The sequence below is a fragment of the Calypte anna genome, chromosome 3, assembly GCF_003957555.1.
Source record: "Calypte anna isolate BGI_N300 chromosome 3, bCalAnn1_v1.p, whole genome shotgun sequence".
Lineage (NCBI taxonomy): Eukaryota > Metazoa > Chordata > Aves > Apodiformes > Trochilidae > Calypte > Calypte anna.
In genome coordinates this window covers 29,299,537-29,316,852 of record NC_044246.1, presented here as the reverse complement: position 1 = coordinate 29,316,852, position 17,316 = coordinate 29,299,537, and the positions used below count along the sequence as shown (strand labels likewise).

General features: G+C 39.6%; 1 protein-coding gene across 1 annotated transcript in view; it reads right to left on the bottom strand.

Annotated features, from left to right (window-relative positions):
* IPCEF1 (interaction protein for cytohesin exchange factors 1) overlaps nt 1-15,195 on the bottom strand; it is a 41,044-nt gene extending 25,849 nt beyond the window's left edge. Inside the window, exons 1-4 of the mRNA XM_030447518.1 lie at nt 15,172-15,195; nt 9,815-9,851; nt 8,973-9,142; nt 69-142 (exon numbers count right to left, since the gene is read on the bottom strand). Of these exons, the coding sequence (XP_030303378.1) occupies nt 69-142; nt 8,973-9,142; nt 9,815-9,851; nt 15,172-15,195 (305 nt within the window). The remainder of the gene's footprint in view (nt 1-68; nt 143-8,972; nt 9,143-9,814; nt 9,852-15,171) is intronic.
* Nucleotides 15,196-17,316: the final 2,121 nt, after the last annotated feature.

The following is a 17,316-nucleotide window of genomic DNA, read 5'->3' as shown; positions in this document are numbered from 1 at the left end:
ACTACTGAGGTTCAATTCTTGTAATGCTGTAAAAAACATGCAAAACTGGAGGTAAGAGATCAACTTACTGCTTTTTTTTGCATTCAATTGCTCTGTCCACACTGAAGTCTGGAAGTCTGATGAATCCTTCTGCTTTTTCAGCCTGCAATCCAAAAATATTTCAACATCACCACATCAGCCAATTGGTAAACTACCAGAGTCCAATATTCAATGATATTTAACATGCAAGTGTTTGTTTTCTGACAGCTCTTCAGTGTGAAAATATATGCTTATCACCATGGGGATAGATTAACGCTTGGTGTTTTGGCTGGTATTTGGGAACAAGAAATATTCCTATACCAGATAATCTTTGGGCAAGTCCTGGGTGCCATAAAGCCACCACTCCTACCTGTGCTAGAGTGGCAGAGCATGAGCATTAGGATTTGGTGTACACTTCCAAATATCAAAATGCTTGAAAGATGAAGGAACTTCAGCTCCCACAACAGTGCCGAGGTAGAATCCCTCTCCTACTCCCCTAAAAGCATTTGTATCAGGGCACGCTTAGCTACAATTTATGAGTAAGTTGTAAGTCTAGTCCAGAGTCTGAATATGTCATGAGCAAAATTTAGGCTTGGAACAAAACAGGAGTAAAAATTGTGGGAAGGTGGAAGAACACAATTCCTTTGCACCCATCAATGATTACGCAGCCTCTTTCAATAGCGACCAGCAACAGTTTTTCCAGACGACAAAAAAAAAAAAAACAAAAAAAACAAAAAAAAAAAAAAAAAACAAACAAACCCAACAAACAACACACCAAAACAAAAACAAACAAAAAAACCAAAAAAACCCAAAAAAACCCCTGAACCTCGGGTCTCAAAAGAGAAGCCTTTCAAGAGACACAGACACACATGGTATAAAAGAGAATGAATAGAAGTTGTATCATCCACTCACTTCTGGATGTTATACAGAATCTCAAAGGAATGTTTATTACATTAGACATTACATATGTATGTGGGTTATACAGATACATAACAGCACCACATATAATGAGCTATGTGTATTTGAAAAATTCATATCCATAGTGATGGGAATTCAAGTGTAATCCATAATGATCCTAGGTAGAGATGGAGAAGGGTTTCTCCTGGGAAACTGTAACACAGACCATCTCATAGGGTCACCTACCTGTGCCTGTGTATGTGCAAGGCAAAGGCAGTACAGGCTGCTCCTATGGCCAGAGGTGAAACTCTGCATGGGAATGGTCCCATACAACTGAACTCTGTTGCTAAATACTGCTGCTGGCTTGGTCCTTCCAGTTATCATTTACAGACATGGTACAGGAGATAGAAAAAGCCAGGCATTCACAGTACACTGTTTATATGCAGTCACCCTGTTCTGGACAGGAGAGGTTTTACTGAACTATGACATCTCTGTTGCAGATCAGCTGGACTCTGGATGAGAGTGGCTCCAGCAAAACTGAAGCCACCAGTGAGACTGAAATCCCTGCTCTTGCTGCTTGCAGCTGAAACATCTTAATTTAGTCCATCTCTCTATATTCACCAGATCATCCTCAGTAGGGCCTGGACATCTCCTAAGAAGAGCAGTGATGTAGGCAGAAGCCAGTAGCACATAATGTCAGAAAAAACTACTTTCCAAAAGAGACTTTTTTGCTGCTCCTAGCCCTTATGCCTGAGCACATTAAAATTCTGAAAAAGTACACTGAGTTAAAGCAGGTAAAATACACACAATTACAAAGAGGATAAAGGAAGATGACTGACAAGATCTCAAGTCACGTTATGCATGAAAATGAGGAGACTGTAAAAATACATGCATCAAGACAAGCCTATGAGCTTTAAAGCTTGGAAGTATGAATCTCTGAGAAATTAAATATGGGTACAGAATGGATTTTTCTGTGGGTGGTTTCCCTACACCTCTGCATATCTGTCCTTTGATATACAATAAATCATTCCTGCAGTTTACATGTATTAAATATTAATATGAAAGATTTCTCTTTTGCATGTTCACCGAGAAATTATTTTGTCTGCTCCAGGACCAAAATTTAAAAGGGTAGAAGTGTTTTGGTTTATTTCTCAGTACAGAAGAAACAGCTACCTTAATTAGCATCTGAGCCGAAAAACAGAAATCTTGATTTTTGCAACATAGTTTCGTTTGTACAGAAACATGGTTATTTGTAGTTGTGAGTTTTAAACTTTCTGCCATTATATTTTTAACTGTCACTTTTTTAGAACTTGTCTCAGGGAGCTTGTGTTTCTATTCCACAAGCTCGAATTTAGTGAGACTAAAATCGAGACAAAATATCAACTGAAGTAAAAAGTAACCAGCTTGTTTTAAAAGTTCTAGGGGTTTTATGTCTATTTCAATCAGTTACACCTTGAGCTAGTATTTCCGTCCCTACATGTACAGGAAGGAGTGAATGAGTAGGGGAGAGTGAATGGGGAGCTCTGTTCATAGGCTGCAACTGCCCTAAAGAGAGATAATGTATTCCCCTGTCTTTCTGTACAAAAAAAATGTGGTCACTTACTAAAAGAGGTGCAGCAAGAAAACTGAAACTCCTGGTTGGTTCCCAAGACCAGTCTAACCCCAGAGATCAGCCTCAAGAAAGCATTTCATGGGGTTACAAAGCCTTTTTTGCACTCATTGCTGGTTGGAAAACATTTACAATGCCAGTTATTTCTCAGCATCAATCAATAACATAAGTTTAAGGGTAAAAAAAAAAAAAAAAAAAAAAAAAAAAAAAAAAAAAAAAAGGAGAGAGAGAGAGAGAGAAAGAAGACTCTGTAAAAAGGAATATGCCCAGGTACCTTTTCAACCACACACCAATAAATCCATGACCCGAGCGAGATAAATCATTAGGGGGTGGCAAGGGCCTGGGGATGGTTCACAGTTCAGCCACTGTGTCCTACTGACGTAGTAGCTATTGCACTCTTCTGCATCCTATAAATTGCTCAGGGTGCTACACAGACAATCAGAAAGAGAGCAAATCTATACAACAACATTAGATAAGTCATTGTCTCTTCTGTCCAGTTTTAGTTCACACAAATATTAATCATTCAGATTTTTTATTGTGCTACTGAATTTTCAGGATCCTGTAAATCAACGTGAGGACTCTCACCTGGGGTGCTTCCACCCATGCAGAGATAGAATTTGGACTTGAACCACTGACATATTTAATGAGCACCTAAATTAGAGGAATAGTCTCTACATTGGTGATAGACATATGGCTGCAGGCTTTGACTTAAGCAACTTACATTTGCCAGTTTTACAGCAGAGAAATATCCAAACTTCCTATGCAGTTGCCAGAACATTCTATGAGGTAAAAGATAATGTTTAATGCAGTCAGGTTATATATTAATTCTGTGAGTGCTTCCACATTTACTCATTTCTAAGGTTAATATTTCATTTTATGTACAAGTGAAAGGAAGGACAATGGTGTGAATTTTAGGAACCATGTCATTATTTTTTTTAGTGCTCTATTGCTATATTGGCACACATCTCAGATGTGCCATCTAAAAGGAAACAGGGTGTTAATGGGTATCTAGTTCCCTAATTAGCAAAAAAAAAAAAAAAAAAAAAAAAAAAAAAAGGAATACGAAGAATAACAGTAAAACCTTGTAAGCATTATTACAGTCAGTAAATAGAATTCCAAATAAGGACTAGGAATAGAACATGTGGAAGTCACTTTTTTGGTCATTCTTGGGATAAAAATTACATTTTAAAACAATAAAAACATATACAAGTCCTAAATGTCTTCTCTTCTCCAAAATGTTATTTTAAACATGACTTTAAAGCATCCTAATATTTCACTAATACATTTCTCTCAAGCCCTAAAAAACTCAGATTAAAAGAACCTTGACTTGTTTCCTATTTAGTCAAGATATTTAAAAGAATAATCTGTTCTCTCTTTTGGGTTTTATGCAGGCTAGCCTGACATATAAATCTACAGTTTTTGCTATGCCCAATTGTAAGAAAATAATTTCAATAATACTAGCCTCTGGAAATGCCTGGGGCAAAAAAAGTAATCATTTCTTCACAGAAACAGCTTTCCAAAAGAAAAAATATAAATTCAAACATATTTATAAAACTTAATGTCTGTGTCTAATGAAAGAGCTTAATAGCCTTTTAATCTTGCCTCAGTATGTTATCTAAATTCTGTGACTTTAGGAAATTTAGTAAATAATTTCATAGATCTTTTTCAATTTTTAAATAATGAAAAAAGATTTTTTAAAAACTGTGCTAGTTACTGTGGAACAGCTCCAACCTGCAGTTCAAGGTACTCCTGGTATCACAGTGTTTCAGTGCTACCCCCAGAAGACCAGGAGCACTTCAATCCTTAAGCCTTCTAAGTCTTTTGTCCCCTCTGTCAAGTTCACCAGTGAGACAAATTATAGAACCTCAAAAAAATTGTGCAGTGTAGTGGACTACGGGTCCTCAAAGCTCTCAGCACAATCAGCCAGCATCAATGACTTTTCATCATTCATGCAAGCAGCAACTATAATTTAAAGGTGAAAGGTTCCTGGTTTAAAAGACAGCAATTAGATGATACCTGCCAAAGATGTTGGAGTGAGGACCAATTTAAATGCAGTGATCGCTGGGGAGGGAACCCAAACAAAAGAACCAAAGATAAGTAGTGACAGCAGATCACAGCCTGCAACCCTTTGATTTTATATTTATATTTCTTTTCAGCTGAATCCCCATGGCAACCATCATCGACACATTCTGAAAAACTGTATTTCAAATTTACTTGGAAAACCTGTCAAGCTATCCTAAACACACACAAGACAGAGGCACTTAGTCCTCTGTTGCTTTCCAGCCAACACTTTCCAACATAATCTCAACAAATGCAAGAAACCAAGAGCCTAGGATTATATGCGACAATTTTCCCCACCTACCCCTATTCATATATAGGACAGCTGATTCCTTCTGGGATTTCAGTATGGAAACTAAAACTGTCACAGGGGCAGACACCATCCTCTTTAAACACTTGTCTTCAAGGCAACTGCCTGCAGAGAGCAGTACTTGAAAGAGAGAACCACACTCTAACAAAGAGCAGTTGTCCTAGGAGCCTGCTGATACTGAATGCACATAGAATGTCAGACTGCTCACACTAATTTTCTGACATTTTTTGTGTTTCCATTGTAAAACCAACCCTCCTGTGTTTCTTCCTAGTCCAAACAGCTTTCCCTCCCCAGGATGATGCGGGTGTGTCCATGCTGCAAATAAAATTTTACCTTCTCCATTTTCTATCTGTATTTTACAGTAAAAGCAAGCATACATGGAAAGAGACTTCAGGATAGTCTACTGAAACCTGCTGAGACCACCAGGGCTCTAACTTCACCATTTCAGGACCACAGATAACTGGTTGAATGTTAATTTGGATTTGCCTGTGCTCTGGTTTGCTTTAAGTGAAGGAAAACCTTGAGTCTCAGGGTGTCTGATATGCTGTTGCTGAACCTTCTCGACATTCCATTATTTTTGTCTGAGTTCAGGTTTTCACAGCATGCTTTATGTTAAATTGAAGGAACTACCATCTCCAAATGTCGTGTCCTGTATCTCCTTCCCCAATTTGCCTGACATGCAAGATCCAGAGCCAGAGTATCATAGAATCATAGAATTGGCTGGATTGGAAGGGACCTCAGAGATCATCGAGTCCAACCCTTGAACCACCGTTGAGGTTGCTAGACCATGGCACTGAGTGCCACATCCAGTCTCTTTTTAAATATCTCCAGGGACGGAGAATCCACTACTTCCCTGGGCAGCCCATTCCAATGCCTGATCACTCTCTCTGTAAAGAAATTCTTTCTAATATCCAACCTAAACCTCCTCTGGCACAACTTAAGACCAAATCAGAAAGACAGAAACACCCAGAGCTTCAGAGTCACCTGAAGACTTTACCAAGAACACAATGTTAGCTGAGGTTACCAATCCAAACCCAAGACAACGCACATTCTTGTACAAATTACACCCACTCACTCTTTTCTCTAAATCCTTTAGAAAACAAGGTTAGGTCCAGCACCCCGTTGCTATGCAACAATTGGCTCTTTCTGGTTGACTGAAGTTTTCACACAGCCCTAACAAAACACACTTATTTCTCACAAGGAAACTGGTCAGGCAGAGCTACAGGCAGACAGCGTGCCCTGGTTTCTTTGACCTCAACCCTTTTCCTCCACCACCATCTTTCACTTCAGCCTGGAAGAGGACTTGTCACTAGAAGCCTCAAGCATGTGAGAAGCAGGACAACAACTCTTTCAACACAGTTATCAACTGGAGGTTGTCACCTTGGATAGCCCACTGGGACAGGGAATTATCTCCCCTGAAGGAAGTGGAAAAGCAGGCAGTGTTAAAGACAGGCCAGATATAGAAGTAAAAAGAAGTATCAAGTAAGTCAGTGAATATGTCACTGCTATTTCTGCTTCATCAATCTGGAGATGAAAAAGTCTGTGAAAGCACAACAGGCCTAAATCATCTTAGATATGACTCTGAGCATAGCTCTGGTCTCACCAGTTCAAGAAAGCATATCTTAGTAAAGGATACTTCCTTTTCTTCCCACACCTCCTAATTACTACAATTCTGCAAACTTTGCCTAAATCTAAAACTATGCAGAGACACCACTGTAGTATTGTCCAAAGAAATCTTGGGGTTTTTTTTAAATAAAATGGTTGTCAGAAGTCAGCAGAAGTTGAAAGCAAACAGATGGCTACTGCCTAGCAGGTTTACAAGATGAACTGTGATAGGTGAGAAGTCAGGGCTGACATAACCCAACAGTATTTTGAAGCCTTGAGAGCTCCTCAGGGTACATGAAATAAATGGGAATGAGGCTACTATCCATTCTTCAGCCTTGTTTATTTTGGGGCAGTCAGTGAAAGCAGGAGAGCATGTGGCAACCAAAAGGATGAGTTCATCCAGCTGGTGAATGCTGTGGGGTATGCAGTGGGATCAGCATGACCATGTCTTCCTTGGATCCTGAAAGGGGAATTTAGCCACACCACAAAAAGTAAAGGGAATGAATGACTGTGCTCCTCTCGACGACAAACCTTCTCCTCCTGGAATGCATAATTTGCCTGTCCCTGCTTCATTTTACCTCAGCCCAACTTCATGTAAAGGTGAGCTCACCTTTAGCACTTCTTGGCCAGAAGTACAACTGCAGGCATTTTTAGAACAGTCAGTGTTAATAAGGGTTTGCAGGGTATCAATGCCACCGATAAGTATATCTGCCAGACTATGTCTTTCAAGCAGAAAAATTGCAAGCATTGGAAAAACAAAGCTTTTTTTTTTTTCCTCTCTACATTTTCTATTTCTTTCCTTTCTTTCTCTCACCAGGTATTTGACCTGGTCTTGAAAGGAAGTTAGAGCAGACTGCCACATCACCACAAAAAAAAACCAGCCCATGACGAGCTGAGTTGTCTTCACTTTTCCCTTTAAAAAAAAGTCATAGCTTTAATGCTATTTAAGAAAGGTCAAAGGTTTTATTCTGTAAAAAACAAAACGAAACACCAAAAAATAGCCACCCAACACTGTACCCACAACTGAAGGGAGAATGTGAAATACTTTTTCCATGAATAAAGCTTGTTTTAGGGTTTTTCTTATGGTTTAAGCTATTTTGTTTGTAACTTCAATGAGACAGCAAGATTTCTAATGGGGATTCTGCAATGGAAATAGACAAGTGGAAAAAATCCAGATTGCATTTAAAATCCTAAATTCCTAAGATGTTCTAACAATTAGTGAGGGTTTATTAAATCTTTCATCCTTTAATGATTTCCAGAGCAGAATTTAGGAAACTTGATGCCTGCCCACAATTTCACACTGGAGCTGCTCAGTTTCAACTTATGTATTTGCTGCCATCCCCTATTCCTCTGCACACCACAATTCTGGACTCTTCCAGAACACCTTTTGAATGAGAAGGGAGGTTTTTAGAAGTAGCAGTGCAAAAGTGTAAGAGATTGATTATGCCAGGAGTAAAACCTGCCATTCCCTATAACTCACTACTTCTTTTCACTCAGTCATAAACTTTGATTAAAAGGGTTACTCCAGATTTCTCACTGCATCTTCACCACCACCTCTTTTTCAGTTTTAACTCATAGAATCATAGAATGTCAGGTTGGAAGGGACCCCAAGGATCATCTAGTTCTTCAGCTGATTGCAGGAGTTCAGGGCCTGCTGTTCTTTGTCTTCATCCCACATGACTGTAAATAAAGCAGGCTATCTGAGCTAGATCAAATGCTATCTATACCAGCTCTCCTGAGGAAAGCTCACCCACTGAACATATAGGCAAACCTTGAATTCAAAATACTGTGTCCTCCTGCAGATTTGACTTTTATAATAGACTCATTAGAGCAGGTAGTTAAAAATCAGCAAAATGTGAGCAGCTTTAGTTACAATGCTCTGGATGAGCCAGCAGCAAGACCAGGAGAAAAATATCACCAACTGACAGGCTTCATACCTGCAAACCTACCAGTGCAAACTGGGGAAAAAAAAAAAAAGGGGGGTGGGTGGGGGGGGTGTAAATACGGGACAGATAGACACCAAATAAAAAGGCAAATGAATAAAATGAATAAGCAGATGAATCTCAGTGTGGAAGGAGATGGGAAGAGAAGCTTGAGAAAGATTTATGAAAATTAAACTAATTAAGACATGAAGAAGCATTCCTGTTGCGAGTGTTGAATTGAGTGTCTGAAAACTGTCCACTCTAGAAAAACCTTTCCCAAATTCAAATGCCAATCTGCAAAGAGCAGATATTTAAAGAGCAAGACAGTAAGTTAACATTTCCCAAGTATTTGCTGAAGTGGAAAACAGTTTTCTGCATGCTTTACATTCACATAGACTCTTTCCAGTTTACAAGAAATGCCAGGGCTGAGAAATAAACCCAGTTGTCTGTATGTCTCCAGGATACATTTAAATTTTGACCCCAGCTCCCCTCTTCTTGCTCCCAACAGATGCTGCTTGTCTGGCACCCAGGGCTGGATGAAATCTGTACTCACCAGCTGACTGCTGTACCAATACAGTGATGACTCCTTCAGCACACACCAGAACTTTTTCCATTTGTTGCCAATGAAAGCTCCTTTTTCCTTCTTTTTGTAGAGCCATCCTTGGCAATCGGCTTGTCCCAGCTCTTTGCACGATATCCTCCGTCGGCTCATTATAAAGAACGCTGTGCCATTAAAAATACAGTGTTTTACTTGTTTAAAAGTGAATTGCCAGGAAAGATATTGCTGCCAATTAAAGATCTCAACCTTACTTAGCAATCTCAGCAAGGCATCCAACCATATCTTAAAATATACTCAGAAGTCATTCAGTTTTATAATGGCTGTGACAGTAACACAGACTCATTTGAAAGGCATTCTGATGTGCAGAAACAAAACAGTAAGCTATAGATAATACAGAAATTAATTAATGCTAAAATAACCATACGTAGCTTTTTGTAAATTAAAGGGATAGCCTTTGATCCGTTGAAGAGAAGCATGCACATATTTCCCTTCCCACAGCTGTACTCTGAAAAGAATCTGTCTATTTAACTCAACTAGAGAAAACTATTATGCCAAGTACATGAAAACCACTAGTGTGTGTGTGTATGTGCAGGCAGCTGATTCTACCTCACTGATTTCCAGCTTTGATTCAATTAACATACCACAAGGATTTAGTCCAAAGGAACAGCCCGTTGTCATTTTTCTCAGAAACGGTGCAAGAATCGGTGGAATTAAAAAGCAGCTTTCCACCAGCTGAGTAGCAGTATAAAATCCTCACCCTCTCAAAAAATAAGGCATGCGAAGAAAATAACAAAAGAGGAACCCAGAAGAGAAAAGAAAAAGCAATCTCTCATTACCTTGACTTTTCTTTTTTGTCTTCTGACGCAAGGGAACCTGTAAGAAATGCAGGAAGGAAAGAAAATAGGAAATTTCAGATTGTGTTGCAACATTTGTGTAGAAAGGGGAGGGGGAAGCTAGAGAAGGACGTGGTGGTGATGCTGGTGGTATATGCAGGATAAAAACACATAACCCACTCACTGCTGAAGGGATGTTAGCAGCTGAAGCATAAAATGTATTAATTAGAATTGATATATATCTAGTTGAGCAAGAGCAAACGTAACCCTATTATACATGTGTCTGTCTACTCGTGCTTCCTGTTTCACACCCACAGGCAGCTTCTACTTTGCTGTGTGTTTGGCTGAATTGTATTCTGTGTTCAGAAGTTAAAAAAATAAAAGTTAGAACTCTAGCATTTTAATGCTTCATTTCACTCCATGAAGGGGTTTTACAAACATGGGGAGACTAAAAATACATGCCAGGTGTCTGATAGTTGTTTAGCTCATTCTAGGAAATCCTGAAAAAGAAAAAAAATATGGCTTTTACACTCATTTTTTAATTATTATTTTTTAGAGAATGTATTTCCCCTTATTTAAAAGTTTCATGATATTTCTAAAAAGAAAAAAAAAAACCACCCACACATACACACACAAAAACACAAACAAAACCAGCCAACCAACCAACCAATCAACCAAACATAACCACCACAACTGACATGTTATCCAAAATTTAAAACATAAATATGCCATAAGTTTGCCAGGGCAAACACGAGAATATTGGTCTCTGCAAAAATAACATGATTTCTATTTTCCCATCCGCAGTCTACATATTTCATCCCACACAAACACATACAAAATGAAACTAAACCAAAAGACCACAGACTGAAAAAGAGGTCATTAGAAATATAAGATCTGGCTTTTGGAGTAAATTCTCCCCAGACAGGTTGGTTGGTGGTGTGTTTGTGGACAAGACCCTTGGATTCTCTTTGCCTCAACCTTTCCATCTCTAGCACAAGAACAGAAGCATTCACCTTTTTCTATTTTTAGGAAGGTTTCAAGGCCTCTGGATGATAAACACTGGATAAGGTGATATATGGTTTAATATGCTCAGCCACAATGTTGCTATGCAAAGCTGAGAGCTACCCTGCCCCGCTGCAGAGCTACGCTAGGAACATGCCTAATGCAGTCCCTCTGCCTCACTAGCAGGCTTTTCAGGAAAGCAAAACCCCATTTCATATTATTCTTGAAGGCTATGATGGCTCTTCTCACAGGCAAGTTAAAGGACACTAAACCAACATCATCTGGAAACAGTAATAGGAGACACCACTGCCACTAGAATTTACAAGACCTAGAACTTTCTTTAACCAGTGATCTTTGCAGCAAGTATTGGAGTGTAGAAGCACATCTTACAGTCATGTATTTGTCTGATACCTGACTGAGATGACCTGAAAAACACACCTGTGGGAGGCTTTAAAAGAGACGAGTGATCCAAGATTCCTGCTAAATTGTCACCTTTTTTTTTTTATTTATTTTTTAATTTTTTTTATTCTACCAACGCCTGCCTCACTCAGACTATTCTCCATGACAACAGAAAAAGAAAAGAAATGAGAGAACACATTGGCTCTATTGGAGGTTTTGCTAATTCCCCATCCTATACAAGCTGTCCCTTGTGTCACATTCCAAAGAAAGTAACACCCTATTTAGGATACATGGAAATAACATATGGGCTCAGTGAATCAATGGGTCATGCTAATTACTTTCCTTTAGAGATACCCAACGTGATATTAGGAAAACCAAAAATGAATCAGCTCTCCTTGCACAAGAATGATGCAGGGGGGAAATGTCACATCTTCTCCATGAGACTTCAGTGAGGTCATTTCATCTTTAACCAAGATAAAATTGTACAACAACAACAATACTGGGATGGGATGTGGCTTTCTGTAAACAGCCAAGGAAGAAGTAGGTCTTCCCACTAACTTTATTGGTGATCTAAAGCAAAATAACATGGTCTATGGCCCATGTTAGGAAAGGGTTAATATGCTTACTATGGAAATCATCTGTCAGGACTTGCTTTATACACAGACTGAAGGAAAATTACCTAGTAAGACCTGAGAGTACCAAGAATTTACAAATGTACACTTATTATTCAGCAGCAATTATGGTATTCTGCTGCAATTTGGTGGGGGGATGGATCCCCATCTCCTCATATCTTGTGGGAGGATTCACATATTAATGAGGTCAGGAAAAGCAGTTTCCCCAGCCAGCACTGCATTTAATTAACCTGGATAAAAATAGTGCTAAAGGTGTAATAAAATCATTGCTGAGTGAAATTTTGTGAATTAAAATATATTTATGATTTTTCTTCCTCAGAATTCCTGAAAGACAAATTAAAGTTTCAACAAATTAGGCTGAAACCTGGAATTCAGCAAATTTTAAATGTTTTTAATACTGTTCAGAGGCCCAGAATTATCTTTAAAAAAATATCTGGTTTGCTCTGCACAAGATAAACCTCTAATCCCAGACTGCAGCAATGAAACCTGGAGTTATTCACAAAATTGCCTTCCACAGTTTTGTTGATTTATGAACAATTTCCTGATGGCAAATGATTTATTTCATTATCACAGTTTCAAATGAAAAACAAGCACACAAAAAACCAGATCTATTTCTAGCTCTTGTTGTTACCAGGGAAAATCTGAGAGCATTATTCCTCAGAAAGCTCTAAAATAAATGCAAAACATACAGTTATTTGCAACTTTAGGAAGGTCATTATTTTTGTGCAAGACTGGCAACACAGGGTAGATTTTAATCATTTTGAGTTCATTTTGGTTTATTCATCAGTTTACTGAGACCTGAGGGCTGAACTGGATGGGGTAGTGATCCTACAGGTCAATGCAGGCTTCAGGCTTGCTATCCAATAATGTTCCACTTGGCAAATACACCTATGAGGCAGGTGCAAAAGGAGCTGTGCAACTGAGTCATTTCTGTGTCAGGTTCATTTCATCAATAAGCAAAAACATAGAAAATGTCACAACTACAATGAGGCACTTCATAGAATCATAGAATTGGCTGGGTTGGAAGGGACCTCAGAGATCATCGAGTCCAACCCTTCTTTCAGTTTGTCCAACTTCTTTCAGTTTGGAGAACCTACCTGTTCACAGAATTGCAGTGCAGTTGAGCTTGGAAGGGACTTGTGGACATCATCAAGTCCAACATCCCCTCCTCAAGCAAGGACACCTACAGCCAGTTGTCCAGGACCATCTCCAGACAGCTTTTTAGTATCTCCAAAGATGGAGACCCCACAATACCTATGAGCAGCTTGTGTCAGTGCTCAGTCACCTACACAACAGAGAAGTGTTTCCTGATGCTCAAAGGGAACTTCCTGTGTTTCAGTTTGTGCCCATTGCCCCTAATCCTGTCATAGACACTACTGAAAAGAGCTTGTGTCCCTTCATTGGACTCTCTCCAGTATGTCCAAGTCTTCATTGTGCTGAGGAGCCTAGAACTGGACACAGTGCTCCAGGTAGTGCCTCACCAGCACTGAATAAAGGGGAAGGACCACCTCCCTTGATGTGCTGGCAGTACTTTGTCTAATGCAGCCAAGGATACCATTTGCCTTCTTTGCAGCAAGGGCACTGTGCTGGCTCACGTTCAACTTTGTTGCCACCAGGACTCTGAGGTCCTTTTCTGCAAAGCTGCTTCCCAGCTGGGCTGCCCCCAGTACATAATGGTTTTCAGTGGCAGTATCTTTCACATTCACATACAATAACAGTATGGGGTAGAAGTCAGGGGGCTGGACTTTGGCAGTCTCCCCACAGGATGGTGGATCCTGGCCCAAGTGGCAGCTAACCTCTCTAGATGATCAGGCCTGCAGATGGCTGCCTCTGTCCTCTGCAGAATGGAGACATCCATTGCCAACACACACCATTTCATCTTGGTAGACTTGCATGATTCTCAGTTTGGGGCACCAGGTCCTTTCCCAGAAGACACATGTGGCTCATCTTCAGTTTTGAGAGCAGTCAACCCATTTTGTATTTGCAGGTTCTTCGGTGGGGCAGAAGCCTTCCTCTTGGTACTAAAAGTTATTGACTTCCATCCTTCCCCTTTTGCAGAGGTTTTGCTTACCTTAACAGTGGGGGTAGACGCTGCCTGATTCTCCATTGCAGGTAGGAACTGAAGCTCTTCAAGCATTTGTATCTCCAGGAAGATCCTATCTATCTGCCTTTTGTTTTGTCTGATGCTGCACAGGCCTTTCACTTCCTCCTGTATCTCCTCCACTTGCCAGTACAGCTCTTCCAAGACAGAGCACTCCCTGCAGTGCAGAGAGCCCTCTCTTCTTCCACTCTCTGGACCTCAACCTGTGTGGAAGCCTGTGCACTAAGAGGCACATCTACTGGGGAAATTACCCTCTTACCACCAGCAGCACAATTTCAACTGAGGCTCCCTTACTTCTCTGCTTCTTCACGCCCTTCTACACAAACTGCTGGGCCCTGGGCCTGGCTTTTACATATACCAGCTACCAGTTAAAGGGTGTTTGGCTCTCCCTAGTCAGAGGGAGATGTATCACAGGGTCCAAGCATCCTGGGTTGGGGGCAGTGGATCACAATCATTAGAAGCTGGTAGGTCTTCCTCATTACCACATCATCGTGGATTTCCTTACCTCATCCTTGTCAGTCAGCAGACATGTATTTGCAAATACATGGGTGCTACATGTTTCCAGCTTCCCTTCCAAAGGGCCAGCCTAGAGCAATCATCTCATGGAACCAAGCTCAGGTGAGCAGCATCTCACTGGGAGCTTCCAGGAACAGTTGAGGGTTGCCCCAGGGAATGCTTCTGGCTAGAGACTGGGGAGCTTGCAGACTAGAAATTCCCCAGAAGAAAAAAAGATGGGCTGACATAGGTGTATGAGGCTGTTTCAGGGGCAAGGAAAAAAATTGTTTCCAGGCAAAAGTTGGGGCATTGAGCTACTAATGAAGGCCAGACTTCATGTCTCATGAAACTCAATTCACAATACATAAGTTGAGAAGGTGCCAAAGTTCATCTTAGAACTGTACTTTCTTTAAACTTCTCTAGGGCTAGACAGATGTTGTGGCTAAGAAAAACCTTTGCTAAGCTCATGTATACTGAGTTACTGCTTTTTCATCCATTGAGAGGCAGGACTTGGAAGTGAAGACACCCCTGGCGTCAGACCCATACAATAGACTTTATTTCATCCTTAGAGCAGAACAGAGGCAGCCTATGTTTTACTGCATGGTCTGTCACACAGATGAGATTTGAAACATTGATGCTGCCCACAGTCTTCTATGATTACAAGGACAAAACCCAAATATATGATCTCTTCAGCTGATCAGTAACTCTGGCATAACTTCTATTATACTTACGAGAGCATTGCCATCAGCTTCCATGAATGGTCTCAAATCTTAGCGGCAAAGCTGCAAAAAGAAAAAGCTTTTTTTACTGAAAATCTGTATTATATTTTCACTTACCACAAGTCTTGGCAGTAGAGTAGAAAACAAATATTTTAATATTCTTTAACCTGCCAACTTAGCCCTCTCCACTCCATCCAGACCCTCAAAAGAAAAAAAGATCTGTTCCAAAGGTAATACTGTGTTATGTTGTCTGATTTTGCAGTTAACCAGTGATAAAGAATACTCAAAGCTATCCAAGGTTTTCCGTGAAATAAACGTAATAAAGCTCATGGATCTCATTGAGGGGTTGCTTTTTGTTGGGTTGGGTTTGGGGCCTTGGGGGATTGTTTGGATTTGTGGTGGTGGGTTTTATTTTAGGAAATTAAGAGAGAGTAAGTAAACCAAGGGTGACTCAGGGTCTGCAGTTCTTTTTGGGGGACTGTTCTTCTGGGTTGGCTTTTTTTTGAGGGGGTTGGGTTTGAGATTCTGGGAGGAGTGAAGGGGGTATGTTTATATTAATTTTGGCTTTTCTTTTAAAAGAAATCTATAAGATTGAAAACAAATCCTTTTCCTTTAAAAGAAATCTGCATTTCAGTTTCTGCTTCAGATGAACAATTCCAAATATTTTCTGGAAATTCTAATTAGGTAATCTTTTAGCTTTCCTGAACATGGTAAGTTCTCATACTGGACTACCCATTTTCTAGAGAACAGTAATTTTCTGTTCTGGAGAGCGATACCTATGCTGTGTAACAGTAGAAACTAGGATTTATTTTCCAAAGATACACCAAGTTAGTAGTTATTTGGTATATACAACAAATAGTCAACTTCCTACATGATTTTTCTTTAGGTGGTAGAATGGACAGATGATGAAAGAAATGTTGAAGTGTACATGATGAAGGAAAACATGCCAACATTTTAGTGCCAACAAAGTTCCTACAAGACTCACTCCTCTGCTCATGAAAGAATCATTTAGTGAAATGGAAGAAGATACAAGATTTTGTTGAAGTGAGCAAGAAAGGATTTCCAGAAATAGAGCCACACTTCAGAAGGATTTCCAACAAGATTTTTTTCCTGTTACTAAAACCAGTAATTCAAGATATGTGACAATCTTTGTACATAATATTTGTTTTAATTGGAAAATAAAATCTTAAAACAGAAAATAAAACTCCGCCTACTGGCTTCCAGCAATTTCAAAGCAAAAATAGAAAGGCAAACAAACACACATTTTTCTGGCTCCCAGCTGCTTCTATTCAAAATAGAAATAAGCACTTTCTATAAGTGGCTCAAACTGAAGTAATATCAAGATGAGAAGAGGTGTTATGGCAAATAATTCCAAGGATGTTTAGAAATCATAGCTAGCATAAACAAGCAGAGGAAACACCTTTAGTTATTCAAGCAAATTAACATCAAGCCTCAAATAGCAAGTGCCAGAAAGCAAAAGAATAACGGACAAAATTATAGTAATTATTGTGACATGTGGCCTTTTTCCTGTAATTTCTTCATTTCATGTGTGCTTTAGGTTTGGAGAGAGTGGGGGGTAATTATACAAAGTGCACTGAGTTGAATCAGCTACAGTTCTAGGAGCAAGAGAAGTGTTATTTAACTGGCAAGGAAATGTTTCCGTCTGTTTGTTTTGTGCCAAAGACGTTGACATGAATTTCAGCAGAACCTTCTCAGTGACGTTAACTCAAACTTTTGTTTAGCTTCCAGAAACTGGATAAGCAACCTTTGAGCCAGCATCCAATTTTCAAAAGCAGCATTGACTTCTGTCTCATTTTAGTTAAGAATATAGTTTATTATTCCCTGTGTCATGAAAGGTATGAAAACCACTATCACCGTGGAAATAATTCTCTTACACATAACCTGAGTTAATTTCTCCTAAATTAAACTCAACCTGAGTGAGATTAACTAATCTCACATTATGAAATAGCATCAGGATTTTTATGTCTGCTCAAGTGTACTCACTGTTGCAAAATCAACATTTCAGAAGGGCATAACCTGTTTATCTTTGCACTACAGTAAAAGGTTTCCTTTCACTTTTCTGCAGGTGCACTTGGGGAAAGCACCTATCCTTTCAAAATCAGACAAGTGAATTAAGAGAAGGAGTTGGACATATGT